Raw genomic sequence first — 15,765 nt, 5'->3', positions numbered from 1 at the left:
ATGGAAGGACCACAGAGTTCAACCCCCATTATCCCCTCAACTATCTATACAGGCCACCCCTAACGTTTGGGGAACTTCCAAACCCTGGTGGGAGGCAGGGCCCATCTTCCTTCATGGAAGGTTACCACAGAAGTTTGGACACCCGACCTAGGCTCGGCCAGCTGGATACCCTTATGAGGACTCTATATCTGGAAAAGTCGAGAAAATCTGCAGGAAGAACTGGTCTGGCCAGGAGCCCCAACTCTGCTACACCCGAGAGCAGCAGGCCAGTGGTGGGCAAGCCTAGCACGGTGACCACATGTTTGCTAAGCTGGGTCCTCTTCAGCCTTCCTGGGGATGTGGGGACACCCAGTACCTTTTCCTGCCTAAGTTCAGCAGAGCCCGCTCCTGCCACCTGCGAGCGGTCTGACCCGGTGCACCCTCACGCACACGTCCAGCAAGGACCACCACCATGCGAGGTGCGACGGCAGGAGAGGAAGGGAGTACGAGGTAGTCTACTGTCCCAAAGAGGCTGCATTTCGATCTGGACTGAGGAAATACAGCACAGACAGCAGAAAGCAGAGACAGCAATATACTGACGATAGCCAAGGGCAAGGCCTGAGGCCAATGCAGGAGGAGCATGGACACCAAGGAAAGCGACTGGCTTGGCAGAGGGCTCCCCTATCACCAGGGCCCCTTCTGTCTCCCACCGATCCACCTCCTGCCCGCAGAGCTCCAGGAATACAGGCTGAGCACTGCCTGGAGGCAGCTCCCTAAGGGTGGTGGCCACCACTTACCCTCATGAAACACTACAGGACTCGAGGGTCTGGAGCTACGGAATTCCATCTACCTGGACTTCCTCCTGCCGGGTTTGCAATATGCTCTCAGCCTAACTCGGAAAGGATCCCTTTGCTGTTAGCACGTTCAAGATGCACGTTCTCTGCCCTTCCCCAGCCACTCGGCCGCTGACCTAGCCCCATGTGGCCCCCAACCAGACAGCTCCGTGGGCCAAGTGTGGCAGCCTCCCCCATGGCCGCTTGGTGGGCAAAGCTGTAGGTTGCCGAAACATAGGACTCAGTGTAATGGAGCTGTAAACACTCCCTTTGAAAATGGTGGGCTTTTCAGTTCCGATGTTTTGCTTAGTTTCCAAATTACAAGTTTGATGCCCCATTTACACTGGACATATCAGTGTGAAGGAGCTGACGCATTTAAAAATTCTTAGCAGGGGTGCCTGGGTGGCTCAGTGGGTTAAGCCTCTGCCTTTAGCTCAGGTCATGATCTCAGGGTCCTGGGATTGAACCCTTTATCGAGCTCTCTGCTCAGCAGGGAGCCTGCTTCCCCCCCACGCCCCCGCCTGCCTCTCTGCCTAATTGTGATCTGTCTGTCAAATAAACAAATAAAATCTTTTGGGGGAATAAATAAATAAATAAATAAATAAATAGATAAAGTAAAAATTCTTAGCATGCAGCTTTGAGCCTGCTGACTATACACAGGAGGATAAAACCCAGAAGTCTGCCCCTCTGCCCAAGGACACACCTGCACTGACCTTTAATTAATGTAAAAGAAAATAAAGGCTGTAAAACACTACACAGGCCATTAGAACAGTTTGGCGAAGGTCTCTGATCTCCCCGCCACTACGTGAGAGCTGCCCGAGCATGGTTGACAGCAGCGGTACCCACACCCAGCACTCGTGTCAGGCAGAGACGAGGTGACTGGACAGGCGCAGCACAACAGGCCTGCTGCCCGCAGAGAGGGCCCTGCCTGATGCCGGGTTATCAGCCACAAACAGTGACCATTACTGAGCTGCCCCCTCAGCTCTCGGGTTGGTCTCCCAGCGGGGTGGAGCACAGCTGTAACGCACACAGGCTCCCTGCAAGGCTTTCAGAGCCAGGACAGACTGTCTGAGCCGCTGGGCACCACCTACAGCCACCTGCAGGCTGTCCTGTCTCATGTTCTATACCCAACACGTGAGAGAAAATTCTACTGGGCCCCAGATGGTCCTGAATTTCTTCGGACTCTCCCCTGACCAACCAGTACCTCGAAGAACCTGAAGGCAAGAGAGACAAGTACTGGCCAAGAAAGACCATTCTCTGTCTCCAGAGGGGCCGGCGGTTTCTTACCTTCGCAGGCAGTCCGTGAGCGTAGTGGTTCCCGCTACGTGGCTTTCCCCGTTCACCACACTGCCCTCGCTCCCAGGGCTCAGGGGCCAGAATGGGGTGGAAGAGCCAGGCAGATCCAAACTGATGTCCCAGAAGGGGTCTATGGTGGTAGACACTCCACTAGAAGCAAGAGGAGATTAAGATGCAGGTGAGAGTGGACGGCCACGCAGCCTCCGAGGCAGCAGCTGGCCCACGGCACCCACCGCCTGACACAGCTCTGCTCATCCACCCACGGGACATGGAAGGTCAGACATCACAAGACAGCTCCCACCCAACGTGTCCTGGCTCCCCAGGGGGCCCTACAGAGGAAGGGGAGGTAAACCACTTCACGCAAAGGCTGCTCCGAAAACAATGTTTCCGAACCCAGAAGATCATCATGGTCATTTTGGGATTTTCTAAGAACCCGGGCCCATGTGCGTTAGTTCTGAACTGATGAGCCTACCTCAGCAGCATCTGAGTCTGGGTAGGAATCTAGAGCCCCATGCACGCTGCCTGCGGAGAACACGCCAAGCAGGAACGGGTCCTAACTGAACAGAGCTGTCTCCCTCTCAGAGACGGACTGAAGAACAGGCTGGGAGCTTCACTCCAGATATTTAAACCGGACATAAACCTGAGACCACCTCCTGCTGCCAGAATTCAGCAGCACGGAGTCGACAAGAAGCTTCTTTAAAACGGAGAGTTTAAACACTGGAGCGCTGCCCACCCCGGCATCTCCGTCCCAGAACGCTGTGTGCACGACCCAGGCCAAGCTGCTCCCCTACCACCATCTCTATCCTGTACCAATCGCACGGGGGAATCTAACAGAGGTTCCGAAATAATTTTGAGTAGATCGTGGCCAGAGTTTTAAAAAACCCTGAAATGGAATAAAAAACAGGGCTGCCTGGGTGGCTCAGTGGGTTAAGCCTCTGCTTTCAGCTCAGGTCACGATCTCGGGGTCCTGGGATCGAGTCCCGCATCGGGCTCTCTGCTAGGCAGGGAGCCTGCTTCCTCCTCTCTCTCTCTCTCTACTTGTGATCTCTCTGTCAAATAAATAAAAAATCTAAAAAACAAAAACAAAAAAACCCCACAAAAAACAGAGAAGCGTGCGTGGAGGTCGGGAGGGAAGGTTCCTGCAACCTCACTGATCAACGTCTCCTCCTAGAAATCAAAGCTCTTGTCTGCTGAGCCAAGCCTACAGCGGTCATCAATCAGGGAGCCCACGCTGGAGAATATGGAAACAGAAACCATTATGTGAAAAGCAACACACTTGGGAGCACAGGCACCAAGGATCGCCCGCACATGCGCCAGTCCCTCTGAAAGGCAGGGCTCACTTATGTGGCTCCTGCAGAGCAGAGATGGGGAATAGGAATAAAGACGGCCCTGGGGACCCTGCTCCGGACGACCTGCAGTGTTTGGGAGGACCTGCCCCCCGGGTGGGTCTTCTCTGCCAGAGCGGTTTCCTCTCAACACAGCCAATGGCTCGGCTGCTGAAATTCAACTCATCCTGCTTCACGTCTGGCTGCCGCTGCACAGGCTTCTCAGTAAGAGCCAAACCCCCTGGTCCATCCCACTTCACCAAGGAGGCACAGCTGTGGGGCACCAACTGAACTTCCGGCTCTAAAGTTAAACTTTTAAAAGCTGCTCAGACCACAGCAGTGTTGTTGGTTGAAAACTTCCCAAGATGTTCAATAAGTAGCACCTAGGGTCCCACATCGCAGTCTGGGCAGCACAGACCAGGCGGGCCCTCGTGTTCCAGAAGAACGCTCGGGGCTACGCCGGGAGCCTTACACTTACTGGCAGACTTGGCAGGTGACGTCGGACTGCAGCCCGCCCGTGAAGATCTGGTCGATGATGCAGTTGCAGTGGTTGGGGTTGTTGGCCTTCTTCCCGTTATCGTCACCTGGGGAAAGACTGTAGCTGTGACGTGCACTTGAGCCCGAGTCTGTAGGCTTCCCAGAACCACAGGCCCAAGGCGCAAGGCCATTCCCTTGCAGAGGCTCACAAAGCCTGATACGATCACAAGGACGCAGAAGGACCCTTATGTGAACAGGGAGGCTTGGCGGGGAAGGAGCTAACAACCCAGCTAACTTATTTTCAATGCTCTTTTTTCTCCACTCCCTACCATCCGCTGGGATCCTATCTAAGTACCAAGATATAGCTAACGCCCAGTCACCGGGGAGAGTTAAGGATTCCCATCTGCCTGCACAGGACAACTGAGCGGCCCTGCCATGGCGGGCACCCCACGCTGCCGTGCCTGCTCTCTCCTTGCACTGCACAGTCAGGCGCCTGACTTCAGAAAGCTTCTCTGCAGGACTCCCGCTGGGTTGTTTCCCCATCAGCTCCTGCGCTCTGTAACCTCACAAACAGCCCTGCTTTCCAAGAAGCTGCCCCCAGAGAAGTACCACTCCCATCCTCTCTAGCTCAGTACGGGTTTTACTGATTATCTTCGGGTGCAGATACTGAAACGCAGCGCTTACATGCAGAACATGACGTGTTCATTTGTACCGTTAAGTACATACTATAGAACTTCCACTGAACAAGACGAAGGGGAGAGACTAGGTCTATCTGTATATACATTTCTTCTCAAAAAAGTGGAATTATTACCTAGGAATAAAGGATGCCCACGGGGTCTTTTGACAGCACACTGAGTAGAGAGATTAGACAGAAAATCATACCCAGAAAGATTTTAAATTCATAGGAGAAAATGTCAGGACACAGGAAAATACATGTAGGAAGCCACAAAGGAAGAGAAGCCAAAAGGTCCCCGATGCCTGCAGTCACACAGGAGCACAACTCAGCCAAGTCAGCCAGCAAGGCCGAAGGACTCAGAACACTCTACTCCGGCAGGAGGAGCCACGCATGTGAGACCTGCTGAACGGAGTACGTCAGACAAGTGGGTCCCTATCACTGTATCTGTTTCTGTCTGATGAACGTTTGCACAGCAATGCACCTGAAGCAGCTGATTTTCAGGATAGACTCCTGCTGGTTACAGAAGTCTCGTGATTATCCTCAAGGGCTTGGAATGATAGTGGCTCTTTTCGGTCTGCATGCTACACTTCCCGCTAGAAAGCCAAACCTCACCTAAACTGTTAAGCACTGTTCCCCTGGGTTCCTCGGGCGAGCACTGAAAGGATGTGTTTTTCAGGAAAAGAGTACACAAAAAAGCCAGAACCCAAAGCCACACAGCTGATGAGAACAAGCCATCTTATTTGGAGTTTGGCTTGCTTTGAGGTTGTAATGTCAGACTACACGGGGCATTTGGGAGAGCAGCCCCGCAACTGGACAGAGGCTGAGCAGGAGGTGGCCTGGAAAACAGAACTGTGGTCCAACAGAATCACCAAAACCCACGATCTCAGCCCAGAGGCCACAGGTAGGCAGGTGACTTGGTCACCCGGACACACGTCAGCTACACCTGAGTGTGCTCTGTGAACCGGCACACGAGCATCACCAGGGACCCAGCAGGAACGACAACTGCTGACCCTCGTCACACCCACTGAACAGAAACAGCAGCATGCCCTCCAGGGGACTCCGAGCCACACTCAAGGTCGGAGAATCCCCCTCACCTGATCCTGTGTCAGCACACTTGGGCACAGGGCCTTCAGATGGGGAACCCCGCCACAGGGAGGGCAGCGGGAGGGACCCAGGGCCTTGTTATTCAGTCCTAACCTTCTGCCCTGAGCCTGAAGAGCTGCTGCCCGATGTCCCCTTCCCCAGACTATCCAAACCCACCCATGTCTGAGACCCCTGGGGCGGCTTCCCCGCTCTGGGGGTCAGGCTGTGAGAAAGAAGTCAAGACCCAGTAAGATCCAGAGAGACTTCTGAAAAGCCCTTGGCTGGACCCCAAAATGAACAGGACTTGGGTCACAGAAGCATGGCAAGCATGCAGGTCCCCTTTTGTATTCTCAGCTCATTCTGGCGATTACAGTGCCACAACCAGTCCTTCTGGAGACCCCACGAAGGGAGGGAGCCAGTGCTGACAGTACAGCTGCACTTGGAGCATATGTGGAAGTTTCTGGCCTGCCAGGGGCCACGATAACCTGGAGAAGCTGCACAACAGCCCCCTCACAATCAGGCCGAGAGGAAGCCGGCAGCAAAGGATGGACTTGAGGCACAGGCCTGTCAAGGACGGAGAGCTCTGTTCACTGTTACCGGTTTTACAGGACCGACCACCATGCTCCTCTCCTCCCAGCAAGGTCGGAAGACAACACCTCCAAACTGTTCCCTCCTCTCTTAAGACAAATTATGAAGAACCTCTCTGGGGTATTAAAGATGAGAAACAACACAGTTAGAACACAAGTGCCATATACAAGATTCCCTGCCCCTGCCGTTGTGCAACAGCGCCCCCTACCTCTCCTGGGTGGGGGAGGGTAGAAGGAGGGACACGGAGCCTCACCTTTGCAGTGTCGGTGCAGGACATCCAGGGCAGCGATGAGGAACTCGTGCGCGTCCTGCTGCTCGTACCCCGCCAGGTGCCGCGCATGAGTCCACACCAGGTGCAACAACTTGTAGGGGATGTGGGGGGAGCGGTGCCCCGAGTAGAACTGCTCCCAGAGACAGGAGGGGAAGGGGAACTGTCAGCAGGAAGTACCACACACGATAAAAAAAATCTGTTAACAACCACCTAGAATTTCTTGCAGCTACTGTGACAAAAAAGGATTCTGTTTAACTCCTTCCTTTTTTTTTTTTTTGGAAAACGTATTTTTATGTGGACTCACTGGACTTTTTAAATCATTTTGTCCCTTCCGACTGCCGATTTTCTACGGATAAGCCAAAATGATCAACTGGGAGCGCCTGACACAGACACAAGCCCGGGCAGGGCCCGAGAGCAGCCTAGGATCCAAGCAGAACAGAACCTGTTTGGGGCGGAGGGCCACAAAGACAGAGGCGTTCTAGTGAAGCACACGGAGGCCTGGCAAAAGGGCCACTTTCCTTGAGAACAGAGGACAGGAGGCAATCCGTGAGGGTGAAAAGACCCCAGCATTCACAGACAAATGTCTTCCACCGGCTGCCCCCTTCCAAAGGGCTCTTCTCATCCTCCAAGTCAGCACGCAGCCTCTAAGCAATGCCAACAGTCCCTGACAATTCCCTTTGGGAAAAATGTCCCATAAGAAACGCACGCATTATTCGCTGTGTAAGGTTTCAGAAACCTGCCTTCCTTTCCTGTGTCAACGTGATTTCACCTCAAGGTAAAACACAACAAGCAGTTATAGAAATGGTACGCCGCCCACGCCAACAGTGCTCACCTCCTGAAAAAGCGACGACATCTCGCAGACCAGACAAGAGCTGGGGCTCTGCATCTCACACCTGTGCCTGTCAGAGAGGAAGAAGTCTCGCAGCAGCGGCGTGTGGGTGAGCGCCTGGACGATGCAGTTCATGAAGCAGGTGTTGCCAAGGTTGATCAGCCCTCGCAGACCTGGGCAGGATAAATGTGAATCTCGCTTACAGGACAGACTGTCACGGCCCCAGGGGCAGGGACTGTTTCTGTCCATTACCACGAGGCCCCCTAAACCTAGCACACCTCCCCCGGGGGCTGCAGGTGCTCCAGAAGTAGTTGGGTGGGGGGGGTGGCAAACGATAAAGGCTTATACAAGGGCTTAAAGAGAACCACACCAGGAAATCCTCCCATTCACATCTATTGAAACCCAGAGAAGCCAGCCTTGCTGGCGGTCGTCACAAAGCCCCGCTCCGAGCGCTGTCGCCCACCTACCTATGGTGCAGTTGGAGGTGATCTTTCGCCTTTTCGGGTTGTGCTTCAGCAGTTCGAGCTCCCGTTTGGTAGGTTCCCAAGTTGAAAACTTCTCCCCAACACCTAAGCAGATGGAAGACAGGTCCCGGTGCCATGAGCCCAGGTTTCATCAAGTGTGTTTATACATAAAAGCGATGGTGACAGAACACTTAGATTGGCGTGTGTTTCAAAGCCACAACACAAGGTCTTTCCAGACCATATTATATTGCAACGGGCTAGAAAGAACACTTAAAAGGAGTTTCTTTTGGAAAATGTGTGGTGAATAAGCGGTTTCCTGTGAGAAGGGCAACACCTCCCATTAACACTACCGTAGCACTAATGCCAATATGGGGATTTTCCGCCAAGCCTTTAACCCTTGAGCACAGAGACTGCAGCAGCCCCGGCGGAAAGACCTACACTTGGCACTGAGGTGAGGGGTCTCCGTGAAAAGACTGAAAGCGACAGGGAGAAAACGCACTTGCCGAAACACAGTTTGAAAACACCTTGTGTTAAACAGCTATACCCATAAACGATCTGCACCACAGACAATGGTGCGGGTGCTAATAGTCACGACTCATCTTAATACGTGCAACAACTGTTCCATGTGACTTAACATTTCTACAACATTCAATGAACTTGAAAAGACATTCTATCTCACTGACACATGGAGTTATAGAATGATTTTAGAAGAGTTGTTTTATTCCGGGTCATTCATTTCTGAGCTCCTGTAACTGAAATGTTCTTACCAGAGAAATAATATATTCAGACTTAGTTGCAATGTTACTAAATTTTTGAGGGAGAAAAGAATAGGAGGTTGGTTAAAGAGACTGTTCTCCAGAAAAGATCTGTTACAATTGTGATCACGGAGAGCACCTGTTCCTATTGTTCCAGTCTCAAAAAATAGGGCTGCTTAAAAGCAGAGCAATTAGGGACAAAAACTGTGAAGCAGAGACAGGGTTTCTATGTTCTCTCTGTGAACAGTGGAAGATATGTTCATGGAGAGATGCTCACTGGTCAAGTGGGGTCAACCACACCTCCCACTGTTGGAACCCTCTTACTGTTCCAGCATCTGCTAGAAATGAAAACTAGAAAACCATCAAGGAAACAGTAAGAAATGAACAATAGAGAAAACAGCCACATATTTCTCTGTGTCTCCCCGACTATGCATCTGATGAAGAAAGCATGTGAGCACACAGGAGGACAGGGAGGGAAAAGCACAGAGAGCCCCACACTGGAACCAGAGCTACTGCCAGAAAACATACTGGTCTCTGCCCCTGGTTCCTGGCACAGAGCTTCTCAAACCCTTATGATTTCCTAAGTGATAAGAGCACTAGGAGCATCTTTATTCCAAGGAGGGGACTCCTGGGGGCGTTCCTAGAGAGGGACTAGCTGACAGAAAGACCACGCCAAGAGAGGCTTGGCATTTCCGGCCTTGACCCCCCCATCCCCCGGCCCCTGCAGAGGGAGACTGAGCTCCTATCTGGTCAGTCACCTCATCTGCTTCTCCCAGATCCTCAGGTGGCACCTACAAGAGGAGGCAAGCAGGTGTGGGGGGTTCTTCCCAGCAAGTCCAAACTGCAACCACCCCTCCCCCACAGCTGTCCTATCTCCCAACCCTGACCTTCTCCCTAGATGTTGACCTTTTTCCTGATAAGCTCTGCCCTTGACAGGCAACTAGGAGACAAAGCAGACTCGTAAATCTAGGCACAACCAAACCTTGCAATTTCCAAGCTCTGCGCTGCTCCTCTTTGGCGATGATTTCCATGTCCTTGTCATATATGTAGTCGTGGCACAGAAAGCAGTAGATGCCACCATACATCAGCTCTATGGCTGGAGAGAGAAATCACACTGAATTAAAAACTTTAAAGGTAACGCTTAAGGTCACATATGAAACATCTGAGTGTTTTGGACATTCTACTGTTTCCACCACCTCCCCACTCTCTCATTTCAGACCTTTACCCTAAGCAGGCGAGGGATGTGTATTTTCCCTGGGAGCTCAGGACTTCTGAGGCTGAGGGGATTGGACTGCAAATGGGAGGCATCACACCCGTATTTTACAAAGGATCTCAAGTTATCAGGACCCTCTGCCTAGTCTCTGAAAGTAAGGGAAGGGGCGCCTGGGTGGCTTAGCCAGGTAAGCGTCTGCCTTGAGCTCAGCACCCCTCCCACACATCCCCTGCTTCTGCTCGTGCCATCAAATGGGGAAAAAAAAAGGGAAACCTTTCACTGAGTATGATCAGCCCACAAGGATTCTTAGCCACCTGGACTGCTTTAACTATTTTACTGCATCTACAACTCCTGATATGATTACAAAAATGAATGAAACATCTACTTCCTACTCTTACTTTAACGACAATGGTAAAACATCATCTATCCAGATAGTCTTCACTTCTTGACCCACACAGATGACTCCTGCCTACCTTTGAGCGGATCTTATGCATTTTCTCAACTGCATCATCCATAAAAACTGGCTTTTAGTTACCTCATTATAAAGTAAAATAGTGTCCTTTAAGCACCTGGAAGAAAGGTGTCTCAATTCAACAAATAAAAATAATTTTTTCTGGACTGAATTCATGGCACAGTGGAAGGTGTCTGAAGGGCAGTGGAGCGGATAGAGCACAGAGTTAGAGTACTGGGATGGATCCCGCCTATGACCAATCACTCCACTTCCCCAGGCCTCAGCTTCCCTCTGGTATGTGGTGATGGTTACAGCACGAACAGCTCAGAGGTTCATATGGCGCTTTTATAACGTTACAGCACACCTAGTGCACTGTCTTCACGATCACCACCTGTATCGTACTCCGAGTCTTCAGCTGCCAGGACACAGATCAGTCAGTCTCTGATGGATCTTCGAAGTCCTCTAAAGCAGCCGTGTTAAAGCTCAAGGTTCCTACACCCTCTCACCCCAAACCGACAAAATTCCTACAAATTCCTTCAAAGTCCCCGTCAAAGCTGTCACAGGGAGTGTGGCTGCACCTCGGCACTGTATGCCTTGCACCAGAGAGCTCCCGGCATGGGGGCAGCAGAGCCCGAGGCAGACTCCAGTGAGGGTCCAAGGCATTTTCAGGAAAGAAGATGCATTCGCTGACACATACGCGAAGGGAGCAGCACAACACAGAGAGCTCTGTACTCGGCAGGGAATCTGCTCCAGATTCTCTCTCCTTCCCTCTCCACCTGCCCCTTCCTCGCCTCTCAAATAAGTCAGTCAGTCTCAAAAAAAAAAAAAGAAAAGAAAAGAAAAGAAAAGAAAAAAAAAGCAGGCATATGGCCATAAGGCCAACAGCACAACTACCAGCCTGGAGAAGGCATGTAACTATTTAATGTGTGTTCAAGTCCCCCTAAACAAGCTCCTCTTCAAGGCACCTTTCCACACCCAACTACTTACCACTACTCACTGGGTGAGGCTAATGGAGCCAACCGGGTGCCAAGACCACTCAGTGGGGGGAGACCAGCCTCCTTCACCAACAGCGGTAGGACAACCAGACACCCACCAACAGAAGCGGGAAGCTCAATCCTTACCCGCCCATCATACAAACACGGACTCAGAATGGGTCAGCAACCTCAATAAAGCACTAGACGTAAAAACTATTAGAAGAAAACCCAATGGGGTCAAGTCTTCATGATCTCAGATTTAGCAATGGACTCAGACGTGACACCAAAAAAATGAGAACTAAAGAAAAAAAAGTGATAAGTTGGGCTTCATCAAAGGACATTTGTGTCTCAAAGGACATTATTAATAAAGTGAAAAAACACCCCACAGAATGGGAGGAAATATATGCAAAGCATATATCTGCTAAGAGTTCAGTATCTGGGAGAGAGAGATATCTATCTCCAAGAAATATGTGTGAGGGTGTGTGAAGAGACAGATTTCCAAAATAAAAATATATATACATATATATTTACCTCAAAGTACAACAACAAAAGCCCAACCGAATTAAAAACAGGACCAGATGACTTGAATAGGTATTTCTCCAAAGAAGGTACGCAAAGGACCAAGAAGCACATGAAAAAAACATTTAACATCCCTGGTCATTGAGAAAATGCCTAAGATACCGCTTTACACCCATCATGGCCTGAGTTACTATACAAAAAAAGAATGCAAGTGTTGGCCAGCATGTGGAGAAACTGGAACCTTCCTACAAGGCTGGTGGGAACAGAAAGCAGAAAACCATGTGGCCGCTGTGGGAAAGTCTGGTGGCCTCACAAACACTCAACAGACTTACCATATGACCCTGCTGTTTCACTCCTAGGAACAGACCTAAAAGTGCAAACGTCTGTCCACACAGAAACTTGCACATGAGCGTTTGTTTGTGTGGCATTACTCGGAAGCACCGAAAGGTGGGAACCACCTGAATGTCCATTAACGGACAAAAAGATGAACAGAATACGGAAGATCTGCACGATGAGTGATTACTCAAACACACCAAGGAGCGAGGTTCTGATGTCCACCGCAGCATGGACGCACCCTGAAAACTTGCTAAGGGAACGAAGCGTGACACAAACGGTCATCTACTGTGACCATTCCTTTTATAAAATACTGAGAACAGGCAAATCCAGAGAGACAAAAAGCAGACTGGCGATCTCCGGCGGCAGGGTTGGGGGAGAATTCATTCCTGGAGGCGGGTGTTCTTCTGAGAAGATGGAAAGTGGAGAGACGGCGGCTGCACAATGTGGTGGGTGAATGAATGCCACCGAGCACACGCTTTGAACAGCTGGACTGTACGCGGTGTGAATCCCACCTCAAAATAAAATGTAAAAGCAACACCTTCGGGCAAGGTAGTTCCCTTGGAAAATTATTTCACAGTCAAGATCGGGGTACGCTGGCCTCCTTGGGAATGCCCGAAGCCACGGCCAACACAGGCATCATGCCTGCAGGCACCACGCGAGGGCCTTCTCCCTGCGCCACAGGGTGACCTAGGGAATGGAGGGCGACACTACTCAGTGCTAAGTGGGCTGAAATCCCGCCCCCACCAGCACGTGCTCTTCTGGGGGCAACTACAGTAACTCTTCGAAGACATGTGGAACGAGGCTAAAGGCATTACTTTTGTACCTTTGTGGCTCATGGTGGCAAAATCTAAGTACCACGTGACTTGCCATAAAAGGAAGCCAGAGAAACTGAGAAACTAGAAAGTATGAAATCCAACAGCTCCGAGTCGGTGGTTCACCCTCCTGCAGCAGGCCCCGCCGTCCGCTGGAATTGCAGCACCCGGCTGAGCACATGGACCAGTCCCGGTGGGAGGACACCAGCCTCGGAGGGACTATCCCGAATGAGCGGACGCTCTCTTGCCTGAAGTGTGTATCTATCACGTCGAATTAAGGCAACTTTATAGGGCAGGATGGACAAAGAGGTAGAACCTTCCATCAGACTGCTGTCAAGACCCTCCTCGTCCCACAACTGACTCCCTCCGCAAGACCTCTGACAATGACCTTACTGCTACTAACACTGTTCTTAAGTGCATCACCCACAATATACAGAGAAGACTCCGTTTGGGCCTCTTTCGCTACTCCAACTAAAAACCAGATGCCTGCTGAGAATTTTCCCAATAATACATTTCCAGTCCCAACACCGCACTACTGAGTGTCCCCTGGGAGGGGAAGAAGCTACCACAAGGAAATCAAGGTTCCTCAGTCCTCACAGCACTGCTCCATTAACCTGCCCTTGGACATCCGACAAAATACTCTGTATAAAATGACGCCCAAAATGTTGACAGCCTAGAGGCTGCTCAGGAGATGACGGGCAGGAGCGGTAGTGAGATGCCCAGAGTGGAGGGCGGGCAGGTGCTCCCACAAGTCGGAAAGACAGAGACCAGAGGACGAGGTGGGAGTTGGACTGCCCCAGGTCACTTCCTCACCTGTGCCCTCCTCTCTACTCAGACAGAAAACTAATTTCTACCTTGGTTAAACACACAGACAGAGAGTCTTCAATAAATTCATGGACTTAATACAGCATTTCATTAATTCAGCACTCCCATTTCAAGGTTTTGTTCTGTTTCTGAAAGCAAACTTTCTAAAACTTACTCATCCTGGAAAAGTAGAGGCAGGGTTTATCAATCAGGAGGACGAAATGAATAAATTTCTGAAGTGACTTTTACAGATGACTCCAGGTAACAGTAAGATTCTTCAGATAGCTTTTCTAAGTGCAAATATAGTATATGCAATCTTCCACAACCATTTACCCACACGAAATCACTTCCCAGGCATGATAGCAACGTGGCCCGAACGGGTCTGGTGCGAGAATCAGACATGGCAGGAATATTCTTCAGCTGTATTGTAAAAGCACGTATGTACATTAAGTGAATACTAAACAACTTTAACACCTCCACATTGTCCCAAGGAGGGTCTTTTCCCTCGGGTTAGCCAGTGTAAGAGATCACCGGTGACCTCATTCCTCCGTGGGATGTAATTCATGAGAGCACCACTGCCCCATTAGCTCTCTTTCCAAAAAGGCCAATGAGCTCATCTTCGTAACTCGAGTCCCTCACTCCAAGCAGCAAGCAGCCTTCTCACCAGCGCTTTCTGTGAGTTCTTGGGAGAAGTGGGGCCGTCCCAGAGGGAGGACTCCATTAGTACATTCCATTTGTACTATTTAAAAAGGCTGGTAAAGAGCTTTAACTGGAGTCACTGAGTCCCCATGAAGTTTCCCTGGCCTGGACCTAACCTTGCCATCACTTAAAACATGATTCTGAAGGAGAGAATCATTTAAGGAGCACGGAAATAAAGCCAAGGACAAAACTTTGCTTTATGTAACTTCCAGAATGTGGGACAGTTGGAACTTCTAAGTTTAAGAAACATTAAGTTTATCTCGACACCACCCTACTGTTAGCCTTTCCATGGCTCTGGGTTATCAAGAACAGTGAGGATCCATCATAGAAAGCAGTAAAAGCCACTGGGCCGGGTCACTGTCCATGCTGACATCAATAACCCAACACTGCATCCAAGATCTTTCTTTGCAAATTTTCAGTTCATCAAGTACCTAATCATGCTTTTCAGAGGGAAAGATGGCTCTGAGGCTGCATTAAAGAAAGATTCAGAACAGTGAACCTTCATAGTTTATCATTTCAAGTTACACAGAATATGAACTTCAACTCCGATGCCTGAAAGCAAGCTAATAGGTCCATCAGCCCTGGGAGTCCCATGTGTTTCAGTGGCTCTGACTTTCACTGGAACTTCACAGCAGCCCCTGGGAAGAGGGCTGCCTCCAGCCCCAGGGCAGGGATCAGAAGGGCCGGTGGGGGCTGCTGCACCAGGGACATGCGTAGGGGGAGGGGGCTCACCCAGGTTGTGCCGCTTGGACTTGGCATGTTCGTGGATGTGTTTCTTTGTGAAGCAGCCAAAGAAGACACAGTGTAGGCAGGAGTGAAGCCGGTTCAGGTGGACGCCGCAGACGTGACAGACGCACGACTTCGCCTGAAATTGAGAGCAGAGAATTAGAAACCAGTTGCCCTCGGAGAGAAAGTGACCAAGCAAAGTGATCTGTAACAGATGAGGCGACCGGAGGAAGTGAAATCACGGTATCATCAGCCTCACTCAACTAGAGGCCACCCTGCTAATCCTTTCAACAGCTCCAAAGGGTACTCCAGCTCATTTAGCTCAAAACTATCAGCTCCACGTAAGAAAGCTCAGCCCACAGCCTCAACTACCAAACCGGGCTGGCTGCTCAGAGGTTTGCCACATGAAGCTTTAGGAGTCTCCGCCTGAGCCCCAACGGGGAGCCACCAACCCTCTCGACTCCTGTCCCCATTTCAGACCAGCAACTTGCAGCCTTGCCACCCCTACCATGGACATCACTGTACGTTTGCTATTCTAGCTCCCACCACCAAAGCCAATTCAGCAGCCATCCATCAAAGAGTAGAGAGGACATGAGTCAAAGTGATACAGAATAACAAGAAAAAGAAACTTTGTAGCCAAGAGTTAGACCGCAGA

At 50.7% G+C, this 15,765-nt stretch overlaps 1 protein-coding gene across 1 annotated transcript in view; it reads right to left on the bottom strand.

Moving 5' to 3' along the window:
- USP22 (ubiquitin specific peptidase 22) overlaps window positions 1–15,765 on the bottom strand; it is a 44,482-nt gene that overhangs the window by 9,225 nt on the left and 19,492 nt on the right. Inside the window, exons 2-8 of the mRNA XM_013047853.2 lie at window positions 15,117–15,249; window positions 9,559–9,672; window positions 7,825–7,926; window positions 7,361–7,530; window positions 6,511–6,658; window positions 3,912–4,017; window positions 2,100–2,258 (exon numbers count right to left, since the gene is read on the bottom strand). Coding sequence (XP_012903307.2) covers window positions 2,100–2,258; window positions 3,912–4,017; window positions 6,511–6,658; window positions 7,361–7,530; window positions 7,825–7,926; window positions 9,559–9,672; window positions 15,117–15,249 — 932 coding nt within the window. The remainder of the gene's footprint in view (window positions 1–2,099; window positions 2,259–3,911; window positions 4,018–6,510; window positions 6,659–7,360; window positions 7,531–7,824; window positions 7,927–9,558; window positions 9,673–15,116; window positions 15,250–15,765) is intronic.

This window comes from Mustela putorius, unplaced genomic scaffold, assembly GCF_011764305.1.
Source record: "Mustela putorius furo isolate JIRA1106 unplaced genomic scaffold, ASM1176430v1.1 tig00000731_pilon_pilon_pilon, whole genome shotgun sequence".
NCBI classification, from domain to species: Eukaryota; Metazoa; Chordata; class Mammalia; order Carnivora; family Mustelidae; genus Mustela; species Mustela putorius.
The sequence above is the reverse complement of the archived record's forward strand: the minus strand, read 5'-3'. Positions and strand labels throughout refer to the sequence as shown.